Raw genomic sequence first — 19,125 nt, forward strand, 5'->3', positions numbered from 1 at the left:
ACTTTGAGCCAACTTATTACTGAAAAGGATAAATAGTGCGAAATGGGATAAAAATACTTTTGTCTTGTGATTAATTGGTTTTATGTAGTAATATGCTTCGACAAGAGATAATTTAGATATTTTAAAATTATAAAAAATTCTCAATTCCTTTCAGGTAAAAAAGAATTTATAGTGTTTTTAAGACATAAATAAAATTCCATTAGTAGGGTGTAAACGATAATAAATATTAAAAAAATAATATTTAACATTCTACAGTTTTATCTATTTATGGTTTACATCTTATATTTTTAATATTTACATATCAAACACTTTGTTTTACCAATTCGTTATATGAAGATGGGAATAATACCTCCACTACAAAGTACAAACCAATATTTTCTAAAATATAAAAAATGCCTTTTTTTTTTCCTTTAAGGTACAATTAGTTTTATATGAGACAATTGAATTTAACTATAATTAAAGTGAATTATTCTCCTCCACATACTTTTTATCTAGTCTTTTAGCTTGAGAGATTTTCTAGTAATATATTTTAGTATAAATATTTTACTCTATGTTAGGTTTCGTATTTTTTTTTGTTAATTAAGATATTCCGAGTAGAATAAGAATATTTTGCTAATATTTTAGTATAGTTGAGTTAATAGTTTAACTTTAAATAACAGGATATATTTTGTATATATTTAATAAAACAAATGATTCGATGGATTAATATTTAAAAATAAAGGGTGTGAACTATAAATAGGTGAGAAGTCGCGATGTTAAATGTAAATTTTAATAAATTGCCTAAAAAGAATATACGATGCAAAAATTTCCCGAACACTAGGGGTGCTTATTAATCTACGTGGCCACCAGGCCATCTCTTGCACATTTGTACCCCTTTCATGTAGCTCTTTAAAGCTTATAATATGTTTCAAAATTTATTTGTTTGGTTTAGGGCTAAGTATCGAGATTGATTAGTTAACTTATTTTTTAGTCTTAATTATTTAAAAAGTGAATTTAGTTAGTATAAAAAAATAAAAAAAATATATTTGATAATTGAATCAGTTTCATTAAAATAAGAGTTACTTTTAACAATGAAAATCTTTGGATCACGAGAAGTTTTGGTTTATAAATCATAAAGGAGAAAAATTTTCTTTTAAGATAATATTTTTCTTTGTGATATTTATATTTTTTTTTATTTAAGTAGCTAATTCGAAAAAATACTTATATTTAAAAATCTTTGTTTCTACTGGTGATTTTACTTGGTAGCAATTTCTATATCTAAGTTTCTAGATGAAATAGACGTGTAAAAAAGTAGGATAAGAAATGTGCACTTCTTACTGTAATACTAGTCGCCGATCAATCAATCCCATTTTATATGTACCAACTATAGTAGAGTTTTTTAACAAAATAATCTCATATTTTTTTAAAACTTTTTAATCGCTAGATAATTTTTTTAAAATTATTGAAATACTAAGTTAAAGGGATTTATATATATCAAATGCTGATTAATTCACCGTTTTTATTAGGGCTACAGTAAATTAGACCACATTTAGTAAATAAGTTTAAGAATAATCTATTCTGCTAAGAAAGTTTTGGAAGAGGGCTAGTTTAATTAAAAGCTCACAGTAGTAGTTATTTGATAGTTTGATGAGTTGAGTGATGACTTAGAACTTAGAGTGGACTACTCAATCTATTATCTAAAATTTAATGAATCTAAATGTCTCTGTATGTTTATAGGGAGGATTGTGGGCTTCTAGCTCTCAAAAGAAAAGATATAGGGAAAAAACAATCAACCCCACTTAATTCAAAAGTAAAAGGACAGAAGAAATCTACGTCACGAGTAACGACAGAGAGAAAATGCATGGCCGCGCTGCCTCTCGTATTATATATCCTCATGATTTAATCCAATCCGAGCCGGAGCAGCACGGAAGAGACGGAACAACCAACGAACAATGGGTGCGGAGGCGAAGGCGAAGGAGAAGGAGGAGGAGAAGCAGCGGGGTATCGTGGCGGTGGAACCGAGGGCGAGGAAGGGTTTGGCTTCTCGGACGGTCGACCTGATCGAGAAGGTTCTGGTTTACTTTGGGCACGATTCCTCGAAGCCACTATACTACCTCTCCGGCAACTTCGCCCCTGTGCGCGACGAGACCCCTCCTTGCGCCGACCTCCCCGTCCGCGGCTCCCTTCCGGTGAGTATATTTTTTTTTCCAATCAATTGGTTTCTTGGAAATTTCTGAAAATTTTCTCAATTTTTGCCGATTTGTGGTGGCTTAGTTCCTAGTGCTGCTGCTGCTGTTGTTAAGTTGTTACTAGTGTAGTTATTGCGCTGGTATCTCCTTCTTCCCTCGTAGGTCTTTACTGCGGCTGTTGTTAGTTTTCCTTGTCTTTAAGTTTCCAATTTTAGGTTACATCTCCGAATTATTTCTGGGTTTAGGAGGAATTTTATTCTCGATGATTAATTATTTCTGAGTCAGAATGGAAACAGGTTATCGACGACAGGACTAGTTCTGATGAGAAAACTCTACCCTTCCCAAAACCCTTATTGGTGGAATTTTGTGTCATGCTTACCGCTGCAAGACGGCTGGTTTTTTTTTTTTGGGGGGGTTATTGTACATACTGTTGAAATTGATTCTCTGACCTTACCATGAATTTGTTTCATTTAAGTAGCATTATTTGGTTTTACTTCAGCATGTAAATTGTTGAATATTCTCTCATATTTTTGCACTTTCCTGTGGAATCTGTTACATCCGAGTAATTTTCTCTAATCTTATAACCTTAATAGAAAAGGAGAGCTTTATAATTCCTCTGCTTAGTCTTTTACACAATGTTAATTAGTTTTGTTTTCCTGTGGTAATAAATAGTTTGGGTTGCTGATTGAAGAAACCACTTTATGCTCTTTGTTGCATTATTTGATCTTTTACTTGCAGAATAGACTAAATATAATTTTTTTTTTTTGGATATATACTAACGTTGCAGTTTCTGCTCGACAGGAATGCTTGAATGGGGAGTTTGTTAGAGTTGGGCCAAATCCAAAGTTCGTTCCAGTAGCTGGATATCATTGGTATGGAAACCTCCCATCATTTTACTTTGTCTTTCCTGAATTCTGTGAAATAAACAGATTTGGTTCTTCCTTACCTAGTTGGTTTTACTTGTTGACTTATTGAGAGTTTCTCCAGTTAATTCCAATTAATCATGGACTTATGAATTTACCTGAAAATATTCTTTTTGCATACTTCACGAGTAATTTCTGAGATTTCTAAGAAATCCAGTAAACCATTTTCTCTGAGTTTTACCAAATTCTGCATATTGCATTCCTACTCAATTATTGAACTTCTGCTGTTGGTGAACAAAGTATAGATCCTAATTCTGTTAAAGCAAAACTCATGACTTATTACATAGGTAAAATTGTTGGTTGTCTAGTGTCTATTATTCAAAGAGACTTAGAGAGTTAAATCTACTAGATTTAGATGTATTTACTATCTGCCATGCCTTAGCCATCAGGGATTGAAGGGTTTGTTGTTGTTGTTGCACCACTTACTATTCATCAAACCTACTTTAATTAGGTTGCCAGGTAACTTGAATAAAAGAGCAAGTTACTTTCTATATACAGTAAATACAGTAAATACTGTTAGCAAGATCAAATGCATCGAGAGAAAGTTTCTTTTTGCAAGCTCTTTCAAAATGGTATGGCTAATTTAGACATTTTTATCATCTTGTGCAGGTTTGATGGGGATGGGTGCGTATTCTACAACTTTCTGCTGAAGAAACTTAACATCTGGTTGTAGATTATTAGTCATAGCTATTCATGCCTTATAGATGCTATAAGCTGCATAGAGTTACAATTACTTGCAAAATAAATTATCCTTATAGCTAATAAATCTTCTGGAATCTCTACTTCCTATGCATTGTCTGGTTTAATCTCGCTAGAATATGTAAATTTATGCTAATTATAAATATCAATACTTCCATCATTTTTCTGGTACTGTTTATTGGTTAGTGTAGGAAATGCCAACTTTCAGTTTAAAATTACTTAAATGTTCTCATATTCTTTATGATTACAGAAAAATGCTGCACTCTCAGAGCTGAAATAGACTCCCAACAACCTCTATTGCTTTCTGGCACATCAAATCCATGAAGGGCAGGGTTTTTATAGATTTTTTTTGGGAGAAGAGATATCTGATGGGTTGAACCAATCTCTATTGTATCTCATTTTCTCCATGCTTTAAGTCATCACAATTACCTCTCCACTATATTTTCACGTACATAACGTGTCCATGGTACTGTGTAATTGTTTTTCCTTTTCCTGTTGAATGATCGATATCACATGTTCAACAAAATCTCAAATACCAAAATTGAGAGCTTGGTTTAAAGTTAACTAGATCTGTCCACAGAAAGTTTAACAGTGATTGCTTGTACCACATAGAGGGCATCATGTGGTGTGACGGTACCCATGCTTCCATGGCTTCAAGTCATGTAAACAACCTTTTTAGACATGAGACTAAGGCTGTATTTGTCTTCTCTTCTCTGACCTGTATAGGCGGAAGCCTTGTGCATTAGGGTACCCTCTTTTTGCTGGACCACATAATTAAGCTATACTGTGACTACAACAATCTTTCAAATTTTTTAGTTCCTTGCGGAATTCATTCAAGAACACAAAGTGAATTATTGTGTGAGTCAACTGGAGAATTCATTTTTGTAAAGGCTTTAGATTTTCTTATATGTTAGCTACTATTGCATCCGGGAATTCAATTATTTCAGAAGATGCCGGTATATATGACATTGATTTGTAATAAGTTGATAGCTAGTCTCTGAATTATAACTACTAAATTACAACTGGTAATTTCTAAATGGTTGCAGAATGATTCATGGCATGCGAATTAAAGATGGAAAAGCAACTTACGTTTCACGCTATGTGAAAACCTCGCGACTTGAGCAAGAAGAATATTTTGGTGGACCAAAGTTTATGAAGGTAAACTTGTTAGCTCATACAATCAGCTACATGCTTTCTAATGAATCCTCAGGTTGTTTTGCTGTTTTGCTTAACCTAAAGAGGTTGCTTTCATAATTCAACATGGTAGACATTGTTTCATCATAACATTATGAACCTTTTGAATATTTAGGAGGTAGAATTATTCCTTAACTTTGTCAAATTATTTGTTTTCTTCAGATACCTAACTTATATCTTACACTCATCTTATGCTACCAGTATTGCTCTTGTGTAGCATGGCTAAGTTACCCTATAAAGCTGCTCTTATAAACATTCTTCAAAATGATGATTCAGGTTTCAAATGGTGTCCTCCCTAAACAATTTTAATCAAATACTAGTGAAATATCCTTCTGAACTTTTGCATCCTTCTTTCTGGATTGGGGAGTGAGTCTGTTCCTCAATTTCCTTGATGGCATCCTTAGTGTGGTGTTTGTTTCTGCATTTCTTTGTTGATATTGTTCATCTTGTTCATCTTTTCAACTTTATGGTGGACATTAGCAAAAAGAATAATGTAAATCATCTTCATTATCTACAACTGTCAAGATTTTCAAGTTATGCTATTCAAATGCATAATTAGTTTTAGTTCACAGCTGTTATGTGATGTCGATATTGAAATCACTTAAATGGTGCTTTCACAATGGGGCAGATTGGAGACCTTAAGGGATTGTTTGGGTTATTTATGGTTCAAATGCAACTTCTTCGAGCAAAACTGAAAGTATTGGATATGACATATGGAAACGGGACAGGTAGTTCTTTTTTCCTTATTGTTGAAAGACCATCAGCTATATAGATTAAGTTTTGTATGGAGAAATCACAAAAACTTTTGAGGATCAAAATATGCATCAGTATGTCGCTTGATTGGAGCAAGCTTTATCATTGTTATTACTAAATTATTGATCTTGCCTTCAGGTAATACAGCACTTATATATCATCATGGTAAACTTCTGGCTTTGCAAGAAGCAGATAAGCCTTGTAAGTTGTCTACATATACTGCAATATTTTGAAGAACTTTTTTTTATCAAACATATTTTACTTTTCTACCTCCTTGCCAGTTAGTTTGTATCTAATTTGGCCATGGAATTTTCTCAGTCAGTTAAAGCTATATCTACCAGTAAAAAATTACTTCTGTTCCTTAAGTTGTAGGTAAAGTTAGTGCATCATGAATTGTTCTACTTCAGTACTATTCATTAGTTACTTATAATGCAAACTCCTTTACTATATCCCACAGATGTTATTAAAGTTATGGAAGATGGAGACCTGCAAACTCTTGGAATGCTGGATTATGACAAGAGGTTGGCACATTCATTCAGTGCTCATCCAAAGGTTGATCCATTCACTGGTGCGACAGAAGCCACAAACCATCTTTTTATTAATCCCAAATAATAGGATAACACTTCTAAACTTAGATTTACCCCTGATTTCAGATGAAATGTTCACCTTTGGGTATTCACATACACCTCCCTATGTCACTTATCGGGTCATTACTAAGGACGGTGTCATGCTCGATCCTGTACCAATAACAATACCAGATCCTGTTATGATGCATGACTTTGCCATCACAGAAAATTATGCCATCTTCATGGACCTGCCTTTACTTTTCCGTCCAAAGGTGCTGAACTATCATATATTTGTTCTGTTTTCATAGGACTATGCTAGAACCAACTATAGCTACTGTGTAATACTCTATTTGCTTGTGATGGTTAACAAAAGCTATTAATCTATGTCAAACTCCATGGTTCATATATATTTTCAGGAAATGGTGAAGGGGAAGTTAATCTTCACTTTTGATGCCACAAAGAAAGCTCGTTTTGGGGTACTTCCACGATATGCAAAGGATGATCGGCTTATTAGATGGTTTGAGCTTCCAAATTGTTTCATATTTCATAATGGTGATTCTCTCATTTTCTCTTGTCAGGAAGCTTTCAGAACTACTTATTCATATATTTGTGCAAAACAAGCATCAGAAGAGATTACAATCTTAATATCATGGTTTAAAAATAATCAACCTATCTAACTGATACTTTATTAATTGGCTCTTTGTTTGAGCCGTTTCTATTACTTCTAGTCTGATGCTTTGAATTATTTTACTTTTTTCTGTCATAGTTTTTCATCACAGCAATTATTGTCATCGATTCTGTTATATATTAAGAATTAGATGGGTGCCAAATATATTCTCCGGAAATGTAGATATGCAGATTGATATACTTTTCTTGTATAGATTTATGCTCATTGATATACTTTCCTTGTATAGCTTTATGCTGATTGATCTACTTTCCTTGTATAGGTTTATGCTCACTTTGTAGCTGTAGGGCACCTCTTATTTAATAGAGGCTGGCCGATCAATGAGATTAGGCTTGGAATGCTAACACACCTTGTTTTTTAACAGTTATTGTTTTCATGAGGCACAAATCCACGGCCAAATTTACCCTAGCTAGGCATCAAAATTATACTAAGATAAATCAATTAACTGAGGCAATGTTAATTAATATTTTCGTTTATCTATGAATTTTCTTGCTAAGTTATATGTATATTCTATCTCTTTTTTATAACCACTGTCCCTTTTCAGTGCTTCATGTGAGTAAATGTTCTCTCTCTCATCCCACATAACACTTCACCTACTATCCTTCTCCTATCACGACCCCTGCATATTAGTATATTACTTCTTAGGCTCCATAGGTTTAATGAGTGAATTTTTTACAAAGTCATGTAGTTTTGAATCAGGAAACATTGCCTGAGTAGTGTGGACAATATTTTTGAGAATAGTAAAAGAATAAACATGATAAAGGATAAAATTAATCGGTATGATGAACAATATGCAGAGCGGAAATTATAAAGGGTTATGTGACTATAAGAATGAGATTTGTAATATAACTGCAACGAAATGCACTAAATTATCTTTTGAAACAATAGATATTCAGAAACTGATGCATGCACCTTCAGTTGTCCATTTCAGAAGACCTCTAAGAAGACTCCAGGTTTGATGTTTTCAAGAGAGGAATAAAACAGGATACTTGCTTACTTTGGAGAAAAAAAGGACACTTGATTACCCATTTTGTAACAGAGAAATAAGAGTTAAATTGAACAGGATTCTAGCTTATAATTAAGAATTGCAAAGAAAGATTTAATACAGTAGAAATGGGGAACAGCAGGATATAAATAGAGATGCAGAGATAGGAATTGAGAGAGAAATTATTAGAGATAGTAGCCCTATTTGTGCGGAATCGCTTATTTTGTGCAACTTTGAAAAGTTTGGTTGAAGAACTAATTCGATTGTGGTAGGGAACTTCGCAGATGAAATCTTCGTACTCGCTCCTTAGATTAGTAAGATACGAGAACTCTAACTATATTTGTTAAAAAATCTTCTCGAATGTTTTCTTTGTACTAATTCTTTTTAATGTGCAATATGTGCTAGAACAAGCTATCTGAATATTTTTCTGTTTTTTTCATTAGCAAATGCTTGGGAGGAAGGCGATGAGGTGGTTCTGATCACTTGCCGCCTTGAGAATCCAGATTTGGACATGGTTAATGGTACCACAAAAGATCAGCTTCAAAATTTTAAAAATGAGCTGTATGTGTTTCCAATTCTTTAGCTTTTATTTTGATTTCGCCATTCTTTAGATCTGACTATTGCTTTCTTTGTCAGATACGAAATGAGGTTCAACATGAAAACTGGTGTTGCTACTCAGAAGCAACTATCAGTTTCTATTGTAGATTTTCCTCGGATCAATGAGAATTATACAGGAAGGTACTTGCATAAATTTGGACCATTGGAAGGAGTATAAATTCATTGACAAGACATTAGTCAATATTATTGTTTCTTTGACAAGAGATTAGTCAATATGATATTGTTTAGATTAGGAACATCTTTGATTTTTTTTCCTTATTTATAATGTTTCTTTTCTCTTTTCCCTGTACATGCTCTTTGTTATGAAATGTTTTTTTCCTTCTCTTTTCCCTTAATTTGATGATATTTCTTCTCTTCTGCAAAGCCAATTGTGCTGCTTATTGTAGCCTTGTGAGGTCTACATCCCTCAATGTTGTGTATCCCTGGTTTGCAATGTGATCAACACTATCAAAAAGTGGTGGTGATCTCATGTGATCTTTTAGTCTTTTAGGTATTCTTACAAAATAAAATAAAATAAAATAGAAAAGCACTTCAATACCATGTAGCAGCCATTTGGGACTTCTTACGTCCTGGGGATGAACCATCTCAAAATGGTGGTGAGTTGATGATATTAAAAGCAGGGACTTACCTAGCGATTTCTTCTTTTTAGTTTGGACCTTGTATTACTGGGTAAAACCCCTATTGTATAACATCCAGAATGTGCTGTCCTCAGCTCACTAGTGATTAGTAAAATGATAAGATAAGCTTTCTCCCGTAAAAGATAATTAGTACTGAAAAGCCAAAAGAAGTAATTGCTCTTGACTTGAATGGTAGAAGAAGATTTCACAATAACAAGTGTAAGTAGTTGGATTTCGCGAGCGGTAATTACCGTTTGCAGTAAGTCTACTGTCACTGATCATTTTACATTTAGGAGATAAAAAAGGTCAGATATTGTCTTTTTTTTCAGTGTGTTTGCATTGTTAATATCATATTTCTAGCTATAAAAGAGTTCAGTATCATTATCCATGCTTCTCCGCTTCTTTAATTTGTCTTCTTGCTGGAACAGGAAACAACAATTTGTCTATGCCACAACCTTTGAGAGTATTACAAAGGTGAATGGCATCATCAAATTTGATTTGCATGCGGAGCCTGATAGTGGCAAAAGGAAGCTTGAAGTAGGAGGCAATGTGAAAGGCATCTTTGAATTTGGCCCAGGTAGATATGGTTCAGAGGCTATATTTGTCCCTCGCCACCCTGGCATCACTGCTGAAGAGGATGATGGGTACTTGATATTCTTTGTACATGATGAGAACACTGGGTACTTTTTCTGTCTCTCATATTCCTAGTCATAGCTGGTGTTATCATCCATGTAGCATTATATATCCTTGTAAAGTAACCCATCCGTCCTATCAGTTAGAGATTGCCACTTTACTCGATGCTATGAAGCATGGATGCGAAAAACACGATACTGCTATGTGGATACAACAAATCTTAAAACAAGGAATGATTATATCTACAAACAAAAATATATAGCTTGTATTTTATTAAATTACTATTATAATTATTACTTGTGAAATTATATACTTAAGCACATCGTTAGACATTTATAACAAATTGTTAGACACATAAATTAGGATCAAAGAACATTGATCTTGATGCGAACAGAGTTAGATCAGATCGTATCATGAGAACATTGGGCTCGATGGATTAAATCTATTTATCTTTAATCAATTCATGCTTATGTAAGCCCTTAAGGCAAGTCTAGTTAAGCCATGTAAACCACTAATGTAAGTTCAATTAAGTCATGTAAGCTACTAAGGCAAATTCAGTTAAGTCATGTAAGTCACTAAAGCAAGTTCAATTAAGTCATGTAAGCCTTTAAGATAAGTCCTAGTTCGAGTCATATAAGCTTTTAGGGCTAAATTCGAGTAGGACTTATTGTACCCAACGTCTCTATATAGAGGGGGCTAGGCTTCTTAGTTTATTAATCCAATCATCAAAGCATTGAGAATTAATTAAATTTAGTTATTTTCTTATTATCTTATTTACTGTTTTTATTATAACCGTTAGATCGTCTTTATCTTCATAGGAATAGATCGTAATCGTAGAACCTTTCCAAGCACCCAAACTCTAGCCATCATCTTCCTCCAGCAGCCGTCGTCCTCCACCACCCTTGGCCATCCGTCACACTCCGACGATCGTCATAATGTTGAATAATTATTGTTCTGCCCTATTGCGACATCCTTGTAATATTGTATTTATATATTTTCATCCAGACCTCCGATATAGGTGAAACCAGAGCCATTAGAACCTAACTCACAAGGCTACCACTACCTAAATTTTTATAATTTTCTTACGTCCGGATCGGTCTAGATCTGGTTCGTAACAGATCTATCATGTGTTTATTATGCATTTGAGGCATGGAATCCCAGTATTGATACCCTCCAAATTCAAATTTATGGATAATTCATATTAGAGATCATCTAGGGTCAACTTTGTTGCAAATAGTACTTATCTTTATATCTAACTATCCTTATCCGAGAGTATCTGTTATTTATTTTTGTTTTAAAAAAATTGGATACATAAAGAAAGTATTTGATATGATATGTGATACGATACGACTAGAGGTTCTAGACTTTTGAAATAACTGTGTTTGCTGGAGTTCCTTGTATTTTCTACTTCAAGAATATTTGAAAAGAAATTGAGGACAGTTCTGTATCCCGTATTGCAAAATGCTCTGTAATAACTTTGAGAATGTTCTGAAATTTGTTCAAAGTCATTTAAAAGGATCTTGTGTACTGGAGGCTCTTGCTAATGCTGGATTTAAGGAAGCAAGATTGCAAAACATTACTCTTGCTGCTGTTTTTGTGGGTTAAGTTCATTACTGAAATCATTTCTAAGGTCAAAATGCACCTAAGACATTTGCATGTTGATATTAACATTAAGATAGCTTTTCTCTTTAAGTTGTTTTGGTGGAACCATCTGCCTTTTTAGATCATTTTGAATTTTATTATCTAATGCCCTGGTGAAAGGATTGGCTTACAATCTCTTCCACATTTTGAAGGAAATCTGAAATCGATGTAATTGATGCAAAGACGATGTCGTCTGATCCTGTGGCAGTTGTGGATCTACCTAATAGGGTGCCATATGGATTCCACGCCTTTTTTGTGACCGAGGTAAGTAAAAAGAGTTTGAAAAGCTAGGTAATATTTATTTTGGTCCATTTGTTATTTTTATCTCAATTTGATCATGAGGATTCTTTGAAATCTTACAGGTAACTTGTTCTCATATATATATATATATATGAATGAACAGAAGGATCACACCGTTACTGATTGTTGATATATTGTTGGTAACTTAAACATTTTTTATTGTCAAAATAAAACTTACTAATTCACTGAATGCTAGACAGAAGTCACAGAACATTTTGTATAGATAACGTGAAAGCATGACAACAGGTTATTGAATATGCCAGCTATTTCATTCTCATTTGTTCATATTTATTATATGAAGTTATGAACCATTCTAATAATAAGGTACACATCAACTTCTGTTGAAAACTTTCTGAAAGTTATGTTATGTGAAGTGCTTTAGAACATTAGGTAGTTATCCTCCTCGATGGTGGTAATTGTCAATAGCTTTATCTGGCAACTCCATGTTAGCTTCCTACAAGTTCTACTTTGGCTGCTCAATATGACTGCTTTAATTCATTTGCGTTTTGGTAACATCTGTATGAGGATATCTGTCAAAAGGATTTGTGGTCTTGTTATCAGAACACACTAGATCACTAATTAAACCCCATGTGATTCTTCACAAGTTTGTGGTGTGAACCTAGTTATGTTACTATTGTTCGGAGTTCCAAAGGTTTGCGGGCGGCCGTGAGATGCTTGTGTTTAAGGAACTTGCTCCAAAGAATAATGGCCTTTTACTTGAGTGCTTTTATTCATAAATTTTATTGTCTTGGCAGGAACAACTCCAGCAACAAGTGGGGGGATGATTGCTCAAAGAGTTTTTCTTGTCACATTGCACAAAATGCCAAAGGAATCTATGAATTATCGACTGTATTTCAGGACAACAGTTCATTCCTACAACTGTATCCTGCTTGTTTACTTTGACGACTGAAACTACTATTAATTACTCCATTACAACACCAGCTAATAAATATGAAGCTGGATATGCCCATAATATCTTTACCTGAACAACAGAATGCATAATTGTATCTACTTTCTTATATCATGCGCCTCTCAAATTTGTTGTCCATTCTCTGTCCTTTCATCTGATTTATGTGATCTGAATGTGAGATCATTCACTGAACCTTCTCCAGCTGAGTAGCTCATTGGAATTGAAGCCTTCTTAACTGTATCAGTTATGATCAACATCCAAGTGAAGGAATGTTGGTTTATTCGGCCGTTCACTTTTAGAATAAGACAAATTCTAGAAAAAATATCTAATTTTTGATACTAGAAGAAAGAGAGCTGATATCACTATAAATACTTTTTCATACCCATTGCCGATACTAAGTTGCAGTCCAAAATTTGTATCCATTTTAAGTTATCATATTATTTAGGTGAATATTAGTATAAGGAGTAATATACGCAAAATTGATATTACAATAATAAAGAATAGTGAATTTATATTGAGAATTGATAATATTTTAAATTAAATAATAAACATATTCTTAATTAGATATAAATTAGTAATAGTAATTAGTTATTTAATCTACGAACAAAATAGTAATTTTATTACTAAACTAGGCTTTAAATTTTGTATAGAATAAAAAAGATTTAATTTATTCCTATAAAAGATTTTGTGGCTCGCTTATAAGTTTAAAAGATATACTTATTTTATAAATAATAAAAAGTTCATCTTAATACGCTTCGACCACTCATTTTGCCGAACGATTGGATTTGATGCTTGGATAGAGACGCCTACTCTACAAAAATAATTGCACAATACACCTATTTCGTTACATTGTTATGGAAGTTGAGATAATTTCGGAAAAGAACAGAGCTCGTCTGTTTGACTAGAGCAAGTTCGGATCTCTGCGCTTATTCCAACCGCTTTAACTCCAACGGTCCAAACAGGCACCACTAATTCCAACGCTGCCAGGTGTCGAGCAACAAAAACTCCACTTTGGCTTGCGTCATCCATCCAGTAGCATCACGTCCACATGAAACGGACGGCCAATATCGCTCCAATCGGCTTCCGACTTCGACGGAGATCGCAACCTTTTACCACCGGAATTGAAGACGGAGTTCGCAAAGATTCCTTTTGCTCTCAAGATTCCTCTCTCTGTCTCTCTGTCTCTCTGTCTCTTCATCATCTCCTGAGATCCACTCCATTCAGCTAGTGAGTTGGAATTCCAAGAACGAATCCGCCACTAATGGCGTCCTCCGCCCTCACTTGCAACGTAGGGTTCCCTACCCTGTCCATCCGCCGTCGTCGTCTTCCTCTGCAAACCCTAGCTTCTCGATCTCTCCCCTCCGTCTCCTCTTTAAAACCCAACTCCTCTAGTATCCAGCTCCAATCATGCCTTCCTAAACCCCTCCTCCACCTCCGCCGATCCGATCCGATCTCCACCACCACTGTCGTCTCCGCCGCGGCCTCCTCCGCCGCAGGTGTCCCATCCACCGCCCCGTCTAGTCCGCCGTGGCAAGGCGCAGCCTTGAAGCCCCTCGTTGCCTCGATCGCCACCGGCGTGATCATCTGGCTCCTCCCTCCCCCCTCCGGCGTCGCCCGCAATGCGTGGCAGCTCCTCGCCATCTTCCTCGCCACTATCGTCGGCATCATTACCCAACCCCTCCCCCTTGGAGCCGTCGCCCTCATGGGCCTCGGCGCCTCCGTGCTCACCAAAACCCTAACTTTCTCTGCTGCCTTCTCCGCTTTTGGCGATCCCATTCCCTGGCTCATTGCCCTCGCCTTCTTCTTCGCCCGGGGGTTCATCAAGACTGGCCTCGGAAACCGTGTCGCGTACCAGTTCGTCTCCCTCTTTGGCAGCTCCTCCCTTGGGCTCGGTTACAGCCTTGTGTTCAGCGAAGCCCTCCTCGCCCCGGCGATTCCATCCGTGTCAGCTCGCGCTGGTGGCATCTTCCTGCCGCTCGTGAAGTCTCTCTGCGTTGCTTGTGGCAGTAATGTCGGAGATGGAACGGAGGAGCGGCTCGGGGCTTGGCTCATGCTCACTTGCTTCCAGACCTCGGTGATCTCGTCGTCGATGTTCCTGACGGCAATGGCCGCGAACCCTCTTAGTGCAAATCTCACCTTCAATACGATTAAGCAGACGATCGGGTGGACGGATTGGGCGGTGGCGGCGATAGTTCCCGGTTTGGTGTCGCTTGTAGTTGTCCCATTGCTTCTATACTTTATCTACCCACCAAGTGTGAAGAGTAGCCCAGATGCGCCGAAACTTGCAAGAGAGAAGTTGGAGAAGATGGGGCCAATGACCAAGAATGAGATTATCATGGCGGGGACTCTCGTTCTCACGGTAAGTTGCTCTTTTCTGTTTTTTGTTTGTGTAGATCGAGTCACTAGTGTTACTTTTTTGTTTTGCTAATTGAATTTTGAGGGTAATTCCGTTGATTCCTTATGCTGCAACATATCTTTATTTGCCTAGAAAAGTATAAGTGACGAAGATAGTTTTGCAAAGCTAAAGCTAAAGTTCTCAGCATCTATATTTTGGACTTCATAGATAAAGTTATCTTTGGCTTTTGGATGATTACTTCCCTTTGTAAATTTTGCTAATGATCCTTCTTTTGTTATTTGATTTTGTTGGTGCATTGTTTGCAACCTTTTTATCTCTTCGGAGAAGTCGCCATTCTGCCTTTTATACGTCTTTCATCTAGGCCATTCTTTGAAAATTTTATAAATGCATCGTTCTACTTTTAAGTACTTGGATCTTAAAATAGACTTTTCATGCAAACTGTTTAATTTTATCTCTCCAAGTTGATCATGGAAGTGAGTTTAATTGTTTGGTGTATTAACCATCAAAATTCATCTGTTTGATTGTTTATAAAGTTCCTATTATGTGATACGTGCTAGATTTCTTGTACCATACAGAACTTTGAATCCTCTGCAACGTTCTCTATCCTGAGCAATTTTGCCAGATATTCTTAAAGCCTTAAAATTCAGTGTTGTTTATTTTCTCACACCATAACCAGGTAGGTTGGTGATGCTTGGCCAACCTACCTGTTTAACTGTTTGGTGTATTAACCATCAAAATTCATCTGTTTGATTGTTTATAAAATTCCTATTATGTGATATGTGCTAGATTTCTTGTACCATTCAGAACTTTGAATCCTCTGCAACGTTCTCTATCCCGAGCAATTTTGCCAGATTCTTTTTTTGGGATTTATGTGCCTACTTTTATAGTTTTTCATTTATGATCCTTAAAGCCTTAAAATTCATTGTTGTTTATTTTCTCACACCATAACCAGGTAGGTTGGTGATGCTTGGCCTGATTATCACTATATATTTATTCTGTGTACATTTTTGTCTTTGTGAATATGTTTTATAACATTCATCAATATTTTGTAAATCCTTTCCCCTTCTTCACCAAATCACATATTGTGCTTAGTTATAGTAGATTTCTAGTTTTCTACTACTAGCTGACATTTTCTAGGACCACATGTACTTATGTTATGTCTGTATATGCATTTTCTCCCTAGAGCTGCTCTTTGTCCTACAAAATGTTATTAGGCAACGATTAAATATTTAATGCCATATTGGATACAAGCATGCTTAAGGGGTCAGCTATAAGATGAAATTTACATGGTGATTCTGTCTGTAACTCTCTAAAAGGAGGGGACAAAATTTTCTTGTGATCCTGTCCACAACTTACTGAAAAGAGGGGACTTTCTTTTGCTCACAGAAACTTGTTTCTTCCATCATTCCAATCAGGTTGGGCTATGGATATTTGGTGGGGCACTGAATGTGGACTCAGTGACTGCAGCAATTCTTGGCTTATCCGTTCTTCTCATAACAGGGGTTGTAACATGGAAGGAGTGTTTGGCAGAGTCAGTGGCATGGGACACCCTCACTTGGTTTGCTGCACTGATTGCAATGGCTGGCTATCTCAACAAATATGGTCTAATCTCCTGGTTTAGTCAAACAGTTGTCAAGGTATCTTCTTTGTAGTCCTTGCATTTTTGTCTTGATAGAAGATGAAGTTATTTTTATATGATATGCTGAAGAATTTCTAAGTGACAATCTTTCATGAATCTACAGCTTACTTACAGGTGTTAGAAATAGAAGTTTACATGATAGCATTGATTATAGATGTCAGTATACTTAGATATGCCTCTATATCATTAATTAACAATGACACGTGATTAGTTTTGGTTGCTGTACTATTTGTACTGTTGATCATGATTGTTCCTAGCTGGGTCAAGCACGGTCGTCTTTGTGCATGCTTGTATGGCTGATTTTGCTTTCCTTAGCCTAAGCTCTATCTAGGGCCATAGCTGGTTTATGTTTCACACCCTTATATTCATGTTTCTTGAAGTTATACAATACTTAATAAGCTCTAGATAGCAATGCACAAGTCTTTTGCATCATCCACTCTATTCAGAGTTTAGTTTGTCAATTCAAATTTAGGTTATTCATAAATTCAATCTGATCCTAGAATAACTGTTGATTGAATTGGATACTGCTTTATGTCATGCTACTTGAATTGGATTTTACATAAGTTAGTAAAGAACTATTTTCTGTGCTGTTCCTTTGGATGCATCATAGTTACAAATTTGAAATTTGAACTTGAAAGGTAGCAGCTACAATCTAAGAGATTGATTTTCATGGCTGATTCTGGAAATATCTGAGTTTTAAAATGTAATGAATCTCTGATGTGGCTCCTCTCGTACTCCATGGTCCTGTCTAGTTTATGTTTTTGCTTTTCTTTTTCTAAATCTAGGCCCATTCTAGAGGTTATTTTCCTTCTTCTTTCGGTTCAACGTGAGAATTGACTAGAGTTCTTTTCCTAAACTAGAATTCTTCTACTGTTATCTATTATTTTATCTGAATCAATAGTTGGTTATTGGTCATAAACCCATTTTTACTCAAAATGTGTTACTCGGAGTATTAACCCTACAACTACTTGAGATCTAGTCTGTAAATATTAATTTGCCACCACAAAAGCTCGTCAATGCATCAAGAGTTACCTACAGAAACTATCAGTAACCACTGTTTGATGCAATAGTTGGGTTTCAATGATAAGATGCTGAAACTGACGGTCAAAGTAGAACCATATACTTTTATCTGGATACCTGCTTTGCTCTTTTGACCCTAGTGATACAAAATAAATAACAATTTTTCACGTCTCATTATTATCAGCAGATCAACTTGTAAGAGCGCAAATCGACTTTTATTGTATATTTGAATTATTTTTGGATGTTAGGTGCATCAACTCCTGTGGTACAGTTAATATTTGTTTGGATATTTAGATTGCTTTTGCTTATGTGATCATACCTCTGCAGCCTTCAGTGTACATCATTTACTTCTCACTATGATCAGTATTTGCATGCATAGTATGAATTTCTTATCTTTTGCTATACTATGTTATGATTTCTTCCTTCCTTGCTACTAATGAAATCTCCACCTCAATTTCAGTTTGTAGGAGGGTTGGGTCTGTCTTGGCAGCTCTCTTTCGGCATCCTTGTACTCCTTTACTTCTATTCCCATTACTTCTTCGCCAGTGGGGCTGCGCATATCGGAGCCATGTTCACAGCCTTCTTGTCAGTGGCAAGTGCATTGGGCACCCCTCCTCTCTTTGCAGCAATGATCCTCGCCTTCCTCTCCAATCTCATGGGCGGTCTTACGCATTATGGCATAGGATCTGCACCAGTCTTCTACGGAGCCAACTATGTGCCATTGAGTAAATGGTGGGGATATGGTTTTATCGTATCCATTGTGAACATACTAATCTGGCTAGGTGTTGGAGGCTTCTGGTGGAAGACGATTGGCTTGTGGTGAGCAGTTTCCGGCAGTCGCAGTTGATTTTTATTGGGATATTCCCAGTAAGTTAAGAGAATTTTAGTCTTCCATTTTTAAAATTTCAGTAGATGATTTATTTTGGGAAGGTTGCTTGGAAAAAGCACAAGTTGCTACAGTACAAGGTTGATGTTGTACACAATTTTCTCGAACATGATTGATACAGTTTTGTATCCATCCGGTGAATTTTCCCGATGTGGTGATTGGGACATTTTAATTTTCAATCTTCTTTTTTTTTCCTATGAGAACTTCTATAGTATGAGATTTCTCCTTTTGTTGTATAATTTCTTCGCAACTAGGGGATCTCCTTTTGTGATCATAGATCCGATGATCGAGATCATTTTATCATGGACTTGGCCTTTTGTATTATTATTTGTCTCTCTTGTTAAAAGGCTAATCAGCAGTTGTCTATCCCAGCGATGGCCATGCTGTGCTACTAATGGCTTGCCCAGACATAAACGCATATTTTTAATATTTTTTTAGAATATTTAGAGATTTTTTTATCTACGGTATATCAATCTTTAATTTTTAATATGTAATAAAATTTATATTGTAGTATTTATTTTTGGATTATTTT

The 19,125-nt window shown here is 35.6% G+C and overlaps 2 protein-coding genes across 2 annotated transcripts; both read left to right on the forward strand.

Annotated features, from left to right (window-relative positions):
* The first annotated feature begins 1,883 nt into the window (after positions 1-1,883).
* Positions 1,884-12,801, forward strand: LOC140798114 (carotenoid 9,10(9',10')-cleavage dioxygenase). Its single transcript, XM_073151855.1, has 14 exons — positions 1,884-2,168; positions 2,970-3,040; positions 3,701-3,715; positions 4,837-4,948; positions 5,613-5,712; positions 5,876-5,938; positions 6,195-6,305; positions 6,391-6,575; positions 6,720-6,855; positions 8,417-8,534; positions 8,610-8,711; positions 9,637-9,888; positions 11,635-11,746; positions 12,538-12,801. The coding sequence occupies exons 1-14, from the start codon at positions 1,932-1,934 to the stop codon at positions 12,565-12,567; spliced, it is 1,644 nt and encodes a 547-aa protein (XP_073007956.1). The 5' UTR covers positions 1,884-1,931; the 3' UTR covers positions 12,568-12,801.
* Positions 12,802-13,723: 922 nt separating this feature from the next.
* Positions 13,724-18,788, forward strand: LOC140780287 (dicarboxylate transporter 1, chloroplastic). Its single transcript, XM_073125716.1, has 3 exons — positions 13,724-15,051; positions 16,464-16,685; positions 18,168-18,788. Exons 1-3 carry the CDS (start codon positions 13,954-13,956, stop codon positions 18,528-18,530), a joined length of 1,683 nt encoding a protein of 560 aa, XP_072981817.1. The 5' UTR covers positions 13,724-13,953; the 3' UTR covers positions 18,531-18,788.
* The last annotated feature ends 337 nt before the right edge of the window (positions 18,789-19,125 follow it).

Source organism: Typha latifolia, chromosome 1, assembly GCF_019914945.1.
Source record: "Typha latifolia isolate L0001 chromosome 1, TyphaL0001v2, whole genome shotgun sequence".
In the NCBI taxonomy this organism is placed as follows: Eukaryota; Viridiplantae; Streptophyta; class Magnoliopsida; order Poales; family Typhaceae; genus Typha; species Typha latifolia.

Bases quoted from the DNA above. Each gene is read 5' to 3' on its own strand.
- LOC140798114 (XM_073151855.1), top strand. From the start codon at position 1,932: ATGGGTGCGGAGGCGAAGGCGAAGGAGAAGGAGGAGGAGAAGCAGCGG. The intron at 6,576-6,719 runs GTGCTGAACTAT...ATATATTTTCAG, and splicing joins CTTTACTTTTCCGTCCAAAG to GAAATGGTGAAGGGGAAGTT. The intron at 6,856-8,416 runs GTGATTCTCTCA...TTTTTTCATTAG, and splicing joins TTGTTTCATATTTCATAATG to CAAATGCTTGGGAGGAAGGC.
- LOC140780287 (XM_073125716.1), top strand. From the start codon at position 13,954: ATGGCGTCCTCCGCCCTCACTTGCAACGTAGGGTTCCCTACCCTGTCC. The intron at 15,052-16,463 runs GTAAGTTGCTCT...CATTCCAATCAG, and splicing joins CGGGGACTCTCGTTCTCACG to GTTGGGCTATGGATATTTGG. The intron at 16,686-18,167 runs GTATCTTCTTTG...CCTCAATTTCAG, and splicing joins TTAGTCAAACAGTTGTCAAG to TTTGTAGGAGGGTTGGGTCT.